General features: G+C 33.0%; 1 protein-coding gene across 6 annotated transcripts in view; it reads right to left on the bottom strand.

Annotated features, from left to right (window-relative positions):
- Positions 1-316: 316 nt before the first annotated feature.
- The window catches only part of LOC145668473 (uncharacterized), a 269,194-nt gene continuing 256,695 nt past the window's right edge, over positions 317-12,815 (bottom strand). For 5 of the 6 annotated variants that reach the window (XM_081736394.1, XM_081736396.1, XM_081736399.1 and 2 more), the window contains 2 exons: positions 8,494-8,640; positions 317-5,616 (listed from right to left, as the gene is read on the bottom strand). In XM_081736394.1, the coding sequence (XP_081592520.1) occupies positions 5,506-5,616; positions 8,494-8,640 (258 nt within the window). In that variant the 3' untranslated portion in view covers positions 317-5,505. The remainder of the gene's footprint in view (positions 5,617-8,493; positions 8,641-12,815) is intronic. The other variant, XM_081736397.1, reaches the window with a different exon arrangement.

Here is a 12,815-nt window from a genome sequence, read left to right as displayed (position 1 = left end):
TCGCGTAATCATATAACTCACAAGAATTTTTGAAAGTGATCCAGTAGCGTCCCTAGGAATTCATGTTTGTGGGGCTTCGGCTAGAGATGTGTCGATAACTAAAAAGAGGGACTCACCTTGCCAGATTTTATATATATTATTATTTTCTACTTTTCTTTAATTTCGCCAGTTAAAAGCTAAATACTGAAACAAGGATTGCCACCTACCCAAGTGATTAGAGTGATACATTCGTCTCCCATCATCAATTTTGTTATCCTGGGGTCAAACCGTAAGGAAGTTCATATATACAAATTTTCCTTAACAATTTCTTATTTAAAAAATATTCTTTTTTTAAATATTTCCTTTACTTTTTAAATTTCCCTTTTAAATATCGCACAATATATGTACGCTTTAGAAGCCGCGGTGGCCCAGTAGCAGACGCATGGGGACCCTGGTTCGATCCCAGCTACCGCAAAGCGGGCTTTGTGGTGAATAAACACAGTGTGCGAGGATTTTCTCGGATTTCATTTGTTTCCTCTCACTTTCGGCATTCCATCATTATAATCCATCCTCAGTCTCAGTGCATGATCATGGGGTGTTAAATTCCGTCCCCCGCCCCCTTCAAAAAAGCTTTAAACATTTTAGTTGTAAATAAACGCCTCCCTTCCCTTTTATGTGCATTATACAAAGCGTAATAAATAGCATCTCGTTACAGACTAGAGAAGAGAGTGAAATAATCTGCTAACTTCTTCTGAAAAGAACACCGTTGTTGAGATCATGATCATTTTCACACTTAGTTCAAAGGTTTAAAAGTCCACACATAATCTTTTTCAAAATGTGAATTGTAATAATTTTTGAAACTCGTAGTTACATCTTTCGTTTACGAGAATATTTTAGATATTTTTGGACGGAAACTCAAATGATATCGCGAGCACTAAATATAACCGCACATAAACATACAACCACAAACACATACGAAAACACAAACGTTTACATGTTACACTATTTTCGTTATTTTGTTGCTGAATTTATATACCTATACATTATACTTCTCATCCCATCAGTTCTACGAAGATAATCGTATAACTTTTCACAGAAAATGAGTTTATAGATAGTTCATAGAACAGAGATATGGACACAATGTCCAAGATTTAAAAATGTTTGATACGTAATATATTTCTTATTTATCTTTCTTTCTGAAAACCAAGGATTTGTACAATTAATACACAATAGAAAGTTTTTTTTACGTACAAAACAAAGAGTAATAAGAAATCAAAATTATTTGGTAGTTAATTTATATCATCTGATACTAGGACTAGAATGTTAAATCTAACACGAAGAAACATCGAGTTAGAATCTAATAGGCGATCATTGTTATTATATTATATATATTATTAAAACTAAAGACTAAAATAATACGCACATTATACAACCCACGTTTATTCACATTCGCACAAATCTTACGTCACTACAGTACAAAATTTTAATACGAAAGAATGAAATATTCGAAACAACTATGCAAAATCGTTATTTTATTTTTAATTTCTCCACAGTATATTACCACTGTAACATATATATTTTTCGTCTGGAAGACCACGATCCTAGTCCACTGACATATCGTGAAATCAGTTTACGTTTCACAGATACGCAACGGAATCAAATAAAGACTTCGACCAAAGTATCATTTGAAACTTTATTAGAGGAGTAATTTTAAATATGTGTTTGCAGATCTAGGCCACTTTTTTCCTTTTAAATATCATAAGAAAGTAAATATCAAACTTCTGTATTATTAGTTTCAAGAGTTTTCAAAATGTTAAGAAAACACTAAGTGTTGTTAAGAAGTTCTTCATTATTGAAAAATTATGTAAACTAAATCTATGACATAATTGAAGACGTACTTCTCAAAAACGAACGTATCTTGTAAACAATGATAAATTTACTAATACTTTGAAGGTTTCATGCATTATATTTTGTTTGTTTCTGGTAAATTATGCTAAAAAAAATGTAGTTCTATATCTTATTCGAATTTTTACACATGAAGAGTAATCCTAAAGGAATGAATATTTTAATTGTCTTTTATAATTCAAACAAAAAAGAAGAAAATCAAAAATGGAATGTGCTGTCAAAATTGTAAAATTATATATTGATAATCTTAGCAAAATTTTGTGTGGAGTTCGAGTAATGCCCTTAATCTTCAATGATTTCCTATTTATGAAACAGTAACTATCATCTATTTGATTTTAAAATTTTAGCAGCTCTATGATAATATAGCTAGTAGCTCCATAGTTTGACAAGCTGATATTTAATTTAAAATATACAAGAACCTGGTCCTCAAAGCCTATATTGATGGAATATAAGTAAAAATGGACCTTGGTTTTTTCTCAAGATCTATGGTCCCAGTTTCCGCTCCTTAACAGTAACAAATATTTTTGTCATATTAGTATGATTAGTTTTGAAATTGATAACTTGTAGCTGGCCAGATACCAGCCTGAAATCCTTTCTATTGGAGATTACTTATATCACGGTCTCTGCTGATCTATATCTTTGTTTCTTTTCATTTGATCTTGTTTGTTTGAAAAATGTTCCAAAAAAGATTTGAAGTTATGAATGGAACTTCTGATTTTACGAGTTCTTACGATTTCCTTCTTTGTTATACGTCAAGTGAGGCGGAGCGCATGTAACATTTGTTAAATTCTCACAAATTCCCCTACATTTTCTTAAAAACAGTTTTATACTAGGAAAAAAAAGACACTAGATAAATATATGTACCAATTTTGATAACGTTTTAATATAAGTAATATGCTATTTTCAATACTTCTCTCATACTCGTGACTAATGAAATACTTTCATAATGGTATTTTAAATACCTACTCAAGTTTGACCTGGCCACACTGTCCTATCATGACATTCCAGTACATCCAATGTGGCAGAAAGTGTCACAGAGGGCCTTCTGTGTTCAGTACTCTTTTGCTTTTCCTAATTCTTTTCTACACTCTGATGAGACTTTCAGTCTTGGAAACTAAGTGTCCTCACTTAGTTTATTTAATTCGTACCTATCATGTAAGTAGCTTTAATTTGATTTTCATATGCCCACGGTGTCTTTAATTTAAGGTCTCGCAGCTATGCCCTTTCGGTTAAATTATGGACTTTATTTAATATCTTCAGCTAATGATCTGCAATGGGACATATTTCATTTGCATATTAATACGATAAGCAGTACATTAAATTCTTTTAAGTTTACAAAAATACAAAATTACTTTAGCTATATCCGTTATGTACGTACATTAGAAAATAGCAAATTTAAATAAATGGTTTCTTGAACAATTTACTAGTTAAAACTGGTAATGATTTACCTTATTTTTCAAGATTATTTTTAAACATTTTTACTTTATCTTCAGAATACTTTCTGTCATCAATAAATTTGTTGATACAAATATACAATGAAGTAACGTTTTCTTTATCTATAGGCAAACAACCACAACTTACTTCAGTTTATGTCGTAAATTAGCAAAATTTAATAAATTTGAGAAGAGGAAAAAGAGCACATTTTTAATTGCATTATCACGCAATATATACAAAGAAAGTTATGTGTTTTTATAGATAAAACGACTTTCACAGCAGACAGATGCTGTAAACCAACTTCAGTGTACTAAACATGGGAAATAAAAAATACCGAATTAATATAGGCTGTATTAATACAACAAAAGAAATTACATAATTAATTGTTTATGTTAACATATCTTAATATACCAATTCAGAAATAAACGGCGTGAATAAAGCAGAATTGAGCTCTTTCTAGTGTATTTTAGGACGAAACATGTTTGCGTCAAATCTTACAATTTAAATAATCCGACATCCTGCGAAAGAATACTTTCATATCCTATTCCGGGCAAAATGGTGATCATTTAAACCTTAAACTCACATTATATAGTTATGATCGAACTCATTATAATTAGACAACCACTACACATTTTATCATTTTTGGTTTTGAACGCAACAATCCTGCAGATTAATCAGCAATAGTATAGCGATCATTTCTACATTACGACAGTCATTTTCATTTTAATAATCGGTGTCACAACAATGCTCACTACAAGGTGTACAGCAATAAATTTTGTGACATTTGTAATTATCATATGATTATTACAGCTGGTGCAAAGTTTAATGAATTATATCTTACTGTGAGATCGTATGTTTATCTATAAAAGTCAATATCAAATTACTCAGTTTTGTAGAGAGTTTCGAAAGTCAAAAGTGAGCATAGAAAATAGTGAGTAAAGAAACATTATTGAATACAAAGCACCAAATAATTAGAAAGAATCAGTTAGGTGGACATCAACTGTTACGTTAGACATTAAAATTAACATTCTGAAACGCTAATTTTTAGTTCTTCTCTCAAGATTAACGCAGCACAGTACCAGACTCCCCACTTATCTAACAAAGATACCTTATAATGTATCAAGTAAATTACACCTTTATGTGTATTTTAAAACTCAATATTAAATGTAGAATTTGAAGAAAACAATGGAAGTTTCGTGAATAGTAAAAACGACAACATAAAGGGAAAAATAAATATTCCAGTGTATTCTCCCCATTACTTAAAAATATATATTCTAGAATATTACCAACGTTACTATTTCATATAACTTATACCTTGTTCTGACATAGTTCAATATCACATCCAATAAAACTCTATGCCGATCAGATTTATAGGATAATTGGAAGATGCATACGTCTCCAGCTTGCATTTACGATAAACTTGAAAACTTAACATCTGATTTCCGTTTTTCTTTTTGCAAGAAATTGTGTATGTAATGTGCGCGAATGAAATCCTAAAACTCATTCTTAATTTATTACAAATGAAAAACAAAGAATGCTCATTATTATAAATTACATTTGGAAAAACGAAAATACATAAAATAACAAAATATTAACAATAGATTTTTATCGTACAATAATTATTATACATAAAATCATAAAAGTATGACACAAAGCCTTGCAAGGCTTCACATTATATTTTTCATATAAAAAAGAAAAAATACATATTTACAAAAAGAAAACCGAATTTTCTAAAAAATACATTTGAGACGGATTATCAGAGAGCATATAGGTGATGATAGCTCATTTCCAACATTCTGATCTTTTTATCCACTACAACTAACAGCATTTCAAATTCTTCAACAATAACCAAAACGAGTTTCTTACATAAACTACACACATACAATCAACAGGATTTTTTTTAAAAAAAGTTTCATACACTTCGAGGTTTATCTTTTCTTTTCGTTTTTCAACATAAAAATTAGTTGAGTTGGTTTCTGGTGAATCATATATGAAATATACATATTTGTTTTGAAAAATTACTACGTTGATTGTTAATTCCTTATAAACATTAGCAAAAGCAAGTTAAGTTCTACTCTATTTTTGTTCTTGTTGTTTCTTTCAAAAAGAAAGGGAAAAAGCAGAACTACCCGTTTCTAACACTCAGTAATTTTTCACTTAACCTATGATCTGTCATTACATTGGAGTTCAGTCTTCGAGTTCATCCATACGGCATCTGACTGCCATCTCCACTACCTCTAGACTTGGATAATCCAGTTCTTTGATCAAGCATAAGACAGCAGAAAGAATGTTGGAATTCTACGACAAAAGAAAAGTATCACAGTTATTATAACAATAATAAAGGTAAGCAAAAAAACAATACTTAATGAGATTTTTTATACTAAAAAATAGCAATTTTAACAGATTTTGAAACATGATATTTCGGCTCGATCTGTTTGGGAGCGAATATTGCGATTTGAATAGTCTCTACAGAAAGTGAATACTACGGTGGATCGAAATATATATTTATTTCTCGGTTGGATTTTTAATAGTGATCAAAAATTATGTAATGCTTGGTAGATTTCTTGCAAAATTTGAAACTTTTCATTTAGTGTCTTGAGAGGAAGAAAACATTTTAGACGATTTTTTCTATTAAAGACAGTTGTTTAAAACTAAAAACTAATGAATTTCCAAATTTATATTGTATTAATCATGTTCTAATGGCTATTGTGAACAATACTATTCGTGTTTAATAAATAACATTTAATGCATACGGATAATATAATTGAGGAGTTTGATGCAATAATGACATAATTCTGAAATATGCATTTTGAGAAAAACAATATTGAAATTTTAAGTAGTGTTTTTCTTACATATAACAATATAATATGCAGCATCGTATTCCCGTTGTTAGACGGTGCACGACTGCGTTGTGGTGTTTGGAGGAAAATGAACAGCTTTTGGCTAAATAAAAACAGTGTTATCAGTTGATAAACGATGTTTTCATGCTACTCTGGCTAATATTGCTCATAATTAAAAGAGCTGCCCTGACCTCCAGACTCTAGATATTGAGTTGAAATTTTGACAAGAGGCTAAACAAGCATGATAAAAGCGTTTGATGTAAAACGGGCATAACCTCGCTTACGCCCTTATTACATCAAACTCCTCAATTGTAAGTATGAACTTATATTCAAAATTATATAACTGACTCATAGTGGCGTAGCAGTGTGTACTGAGCTCCCAAGTGCAAGGTATAATATTGTGCTGTTCGTACTCGTTAAAATGATCCGTGAAGAAAGTTTTCTTGCCAGCCTCCCTTCCTTAACACACGTTCTGACAGCGCTACTGGTGATTGCTATGATATAAAAGGAATTTTCATTCAAAATACACAGCAAAAACCAGTAGCATAGCGTGAAACTGTGAATACGGGATGTCAAATCCAAGGAATGGATTACTTGTGCAACAAAGCATAATACAAGGAATAAAACAAAGCAGTCACCGTCTTAATTTGAAATTCATTTTGCCACGTGAATAATTATAAAATAATGAATAGAATTAGAAATCATTTTATAAAATAATGAGTGAAAGGTGCTTAGAAAACGATTTTCCACTATAATTTTCACAAGGAATTATTCAACTTCGCTGCAGTATGGTTTGAGTTGTTAAGGCTTTCCAATGTTAGTTGTGTCTTTAAAATCGGTCTGTCAGTTGCCGCATTTGGGGAGAGTGAACGAACGTACCGCCAGGCACTGGTTCCAGAAATTTCGATCGGGAGATGTGAGCCTTTCGGATGAATCTAGCATTGGACAACCACATGTGTTGGGTGACGAGGCCCTGAAAGCACCCATCCAGGAGGACAGTGGTCTAACCCGTAATGAACTTGCAGGAAGGTTCCACGTTTCCGCTGAAACAGTCAGACTGCACATGCATGGGATAAGGAAGTCACACAAGTTAAGTAAGTGGGTATCCCATACATTGTCGGCAGCCAACAAGGAACAATGAGAGACAGCCTGTTTATTCTTGCTCACTCGGCACCTGAACACACCCATCTTTGATCGCTTGCTCATTGGTGATGAAAAGTGGGTCCTCTGACACTCCCAAGCGTACGAGACATTAGTTGTCGCCACGTGACCCTGTTCCTCACACCTCAAGACTACCTCTGTACCTACGAAAGATTATGCTCTCTGTATACTGGAATTGTCGGCAAGTGGTGCATTATGAGCTCCTTCCTGTTACAAAAGGTGCATCGTCCATTGCGGCAGAAAAAGCCGGCATTGGTGAGTCACAAGAGTATGCTGTTCCAGCACGAAGATGCCAAGCCATATGTGGCAAAGAAGACCCGGGAGACCCTTCAACTACTTGGCTGGGAGACACTATACCATGCACCATATTGGCTGGACCTTGTGCCAACAGAGTACAACCTGCTTCATTCCCCCGCTGCTACCTTCGTGGAAGATCCTTCGCAAATGAGGGGACCTGCGGAACGCACTCACGGACTTCTTTGCATCCACGACCGTAGACTTTTATCACCAGGGTATTGTGCAGCTGCAGGAACGTTGGCAGAAGGTGTTGGATGCTAATGGAGATTACTTCGAAACCTAAAGGTAGGTACTGTCCACTGTATTGCTCTTAATTTATTATTGCTCTATAACGGTAAGAACTTTTTTTTTTTGGGGGGGGGGATACCTTGTGAATTATTCGTATTTTTTCTATCCGTTCAGCAATTTTAATTTTTATTGATTCTTTGTTGTCTAAGTATTCAAGGGGCTTTCGTGAATGGGACAAACGCATAGTGGATGCACAAGTGGTTCAAAAAAATACTATTTCCTTTGCTAGAAGCTATTGGATAGTAAGATTCTGTATAATGAACAGAGTTCGGAAGTTTTTCCGTAACTTAAAGACAATGCAATTCCTTTCTGAGCACATACTGTTATAATTCGTATCAGTTATTCACTTTTGAACTAACTGCATAAAATATATCCTAATCGATACTTGACATTGATCCTTTCATTTTTGCCGAGCTGTACTCGGATCTTTGAACACGCGTCTACAACACAAAACAACTACTGTAGCTGTCTACACTATTTCATGCCATACAAAAAACATCACAGTGAAAACTCACTCACTCATTCACTACTCTCCAAGCTTGAACTATTTTTTTTTATTTATTTTTTTTTTTAACGCAGTGTTTCTTACCCTTGTTTTTGGTCGAGTAGGATATGGACGGTGATTGTTGCTTTTCTCTGCAGGAAGTCTTTGAGATGCGCTTGCTATCTGTTGCTGCACTTGCCTGTATGTCCTTTCATAATGTTGGTTCACAATATGTCGTGGATCTTCATTTCCCTATATGAAGAAATCCACATTAGTATCAACAGAATATTCTGAAATACGAGGCACTCATGTAGTTTACTGGGCAGGATAATCAGAATCTGAAAATTTAGAAATCAACTTCATGAGCATGGTCAAGGAAACATTTATGACCGAGCTCTTGGAGCATGTGTCCAGGGTGGCAAATTAGGGAAGGAACAGGAAGAATTTTTTTTCTTTCTATTTAGATTAAGTTATTAAGATTTAGGATCAGCCACAATAAGATTGAGTTCCCGTCGTGAAAACATGACTCGCCTTATTATTATTATTATTTTATTTAATTTTAGGACTTAGGCATCCTAAATATGGTAAATAGAATAAGTTGATGATATAGTATGAAAAGAAGAACAAAATTAACCTGTGAATCTAACTACAGTTTGATGCCAAATTTGAAACTAAGTATTCAGAAAATCACTTTTTCAGTAACTAAGGAAATAAATTACAAAGATGAGTAATATTTCATTCTTTGAGTGGTAGTAGCTTGTAGAATGTCTAAAACAGCATACGCAGGATAAATATGCTACTGAGTAAGGAATAAAAATGTGTCATCAAGTACACTGGAACTTCTGTATACTTATTATCAAGATATTACGAAGAGAAAGGATTACATATGATAATGATGATAATAAGAATAAAACATTGCTTTATTTCTAGTATTAGTCTATAAAGTATTACTTTTCTTCTATTATTGTGAGACTAATAGAAAGGTAAGAAAAATAAGATATTAATAGCCGTAATTTTATACCTAGTTATATCATAAATACTGTCACAACTTTGAATGTGAATAACACAGAGAGTATTAACACTAAGGCAATTTATTTTGGTCATGTTTTACATTTATATGTTGTACACCTGAAGCACGAATTATTTTTCGAAAAACTTTTAATGTTTCAATGAATCGAGTTGAAGTTGCTATTCATACATGTGAACAATATGATAGCGGGTATAATAAATCAGAAATTCCAAAGAGCTGAAACAGTAATACTATGATGGGATATAAACAGATATAATTAAGTTAAGATTTTAAAAAATCTCAATTATGATTGTTTTGTGGCAACAGTAGTTGATTTTCTATTCACAGATTGTTTAACATCCCACATTTTTCTGTGTTTTGATAAGATAACAGTGGAACAACAGCTTCATTGCAAAACCATAATTCTGTAGTACGATAGAATGGCAGAACTACAGAATTTACAGACCGTACAAAACAAACAGAAAACAATCATTAATAGAAAACAATAATTTACTACATTATTATTTTAAATCTTAATTTTACCTAAATTATATTGAAGCTTTCAGAGTTCTCTAACAGATTTGACCTTATGTCACATAAATTAAGTACTTTGCTAAAATTAACTATAAGTACATTTCCCATAAACTACAAGTATCCTATTAACCTTTATGAAGTGAGTTGGCGAGTATAAGTCAACTTTCTCTCGTACCCGTATTTTTTAAAATTGTTTCTTCTTTTTAGGAACTTTAAGATCAAATTCTGCGAGTATTTGTCCTTAGGTATTACTTTCTTTCTCTTCAAACTTTTATTGTCTTGGCTACTTGTTTCTTTGTTCTGTTTTCCACATCTTGATTTCTCCTTTCTTGTTTCTCTTCCTTTTGCGCTCGAAGGACGATTCTTTTATAATTAAACATTCTTTCTTAATTGTTTTATGTCCATGATCAATATGGAAAATAGTTATGAACCTTAAATATACTATGAGCAATTTCGAAACAATTCACATTTTGATTTTGATATCTGTTGACACATACGCACCAGACTGGTTATGAACTCCTTCGTGGGGTTTCTGGACGCGTCTTTGGTGCAGGAGATCCGGACTCGATTTTCAGTGGGAGCCCATGTGGTTCAGATCCCACGTTAAGCTGTAGATCCTTGTCTCATATAGCTGAATAGGACTCTAAACTCCGAATTAACCAACCTAGATTGGTTATACCTCAGAAACATATATCCAATAACTTAGTGTGTGTATATTTAATAAACGACCGAAACATACTTTAAAAAATATGTAGAAAAAGGCAAGTTATATATGAAACGATGAGAGGTATTTGATCTAAACATTTTTATAACAAGTTACCAAATCCAAGAACTTACATTTAGACTGTTAATTTGCACCTACGGAGAGAAGAAAACTGAATAGTTACAAATGACGACTAAAGCATGTTTAATTTAACATTCAATTCATTTTATGTACTTTTCTTTTTCTTCTTTTTAGTATATTGCAGGTACGAACATAAAAAAATGAATTTAGTTCACTGTTCACATAAGGAAAGACTGAATGAATCCTGAATGTTATGTTACGTACGACGCTTATATAGCAACAATAGTATTACATGAATTCCACAGAAAACTACAGTAGTTTTCATTGATGTTGAAAACAATACCAGAGAAACACATTGTAGTGATAATATCTTCCTCTATAAACATTAGACGTTACTATACTGAGATTTTACTATTTCTTACTGGCAGATATTTCAATCCCGATATTCGTTTCTTGGCCAGCTACTCTATCGAGGATCAAGTCGCCATTAGTCTACACCCAGATTTTTGTATTGTTTAGTTGATTTCTATTACATAACTTTTCCTAATGATATTTTCTAATAAAATCTTTCTAATGTCTTTTCCTAATGAAGTCTACCAAATTTTAACATGTTTCATTTGAGTGCGCAAACTTTGCATGTATGTACTGGGTGTTTGCTGTATTCTTCCGGTAAACCTTGATGTAGAATTTGTTTCCTTTTCTATAATGGTCAGGTCCAGAAAATTCACACTATAATTGGTTCTAGTTTCCTTTGTTATTTTGATGTTTGAATGAATGGAGTTTAGACTATTATACAGAAATTCTAACTGAGCATCTTTCTTCTATAAAAATAACATGTCATTCGCAAAACAGTAGTATTTTGTTGAATGTTTAATATAATTTTTGAATGATCTATAACAATTTAGAGGAGCAAACGTTAACACCTTTGAATTGATTGATGTTTTCCAAAAATGTTTCATACAGGGTGGTCTGGAAGTGGGCGTACCCCCTCCTTTAGTTTCAACAGTATAGTGTTAGTCATGGTAGAATGTCTGTACACAGTTACTTAGAAGTCTTAAGAGTCATAAACATCGGTATGATCACCATCCATGTCGTAACACAGCTGAATTCTGCGCCAAGTTCTCGCAAATGTTTTGCGGAGATACTCCGGAGTCACGAGGGCGAAGGCGTGTTCCACAGCTGCTCGTAATTCTTGCGTTGTGTGATATCAATGTTGCCACACAATGTCAAGCAATGTTACCAAACAAATGTGGGTAAAACCTAAAACCGTCAGAAAACACCAATTAGGGGTACGCCCACTTCCGGACCACGCTGTACTTTTATATGTTTATTCCATTCAAACAGCTACGTTATATTATTATTACCTTCAATGTTATATTATAAACAAATTATCTTTATTTACACTCTTGAGGGTATTTTTTATTTGTTTTAGCATTACAAAAAAAAAGCCTCTGTACAAAAGAGTAACAACACATTTAACAAGTATTTCACTGTACTCCAAGAATGGATTTTTTGTATTATATATATATATACAGGGTGTTAATGAACTACACCGACAAATTGTAAGAGTACATTCCTCACACCAAAATAATAGAAAAAGTTCATATGGATCTGTGGGAAAAGTGTATAGTTTCAGAGCTAGGGCTGTCAAAAATTTCAACACGCGCTATTTCGAATTCCAGGAACTGTTGAGTTGCGGTCCATATTAGTGTAAAGGAAGTCATAATGCATATTTCATGAATGTGCGAGTGATTCTCTACATGATATAGTTCTCAACAGAATTCTTCGATATGCTCAGATTTCAAGATGGGTACAAAGCAGACATAAGGTAAGCATTGACAAAAGTGGACGTGGAATGTTTCGCTGGGTATTCGGAATGTTAGGGACTGCCAGCTCCACGGTTTCTCGCATTCGGAATAAACATGTTGTGATGTAATTTGTCACAATACAATTAATGTTTTTTCACGTATAAGCGTGAAACAAAACATCACACTACGCATTATTCCGAACACGAGAGACCATGGAGCTGGCAGTCCTTAAGACTTCCGACTTTCCGTCGAAGCATTTCGTGTCAACTCGCATCCATTGTTGTCAAAACTT

Source organism: Thermobia domestica, chromosome 13 (genome assembly GCF_964235325.1).
Source record: "Thermobia domestica chromosome 13, izTheDome1.hap1.1, whole genome shotgun sequence".
Classification (NCBI taxonomy): Eukaryota; Metazoa; Arthropoda; class Insecta; order Zygentoma; family Lepismatidae; genus Thermobia; species Thermobia domestica.
This window is presented reverse-complemented; position numbering and strand designations above follow the sequence as displayed.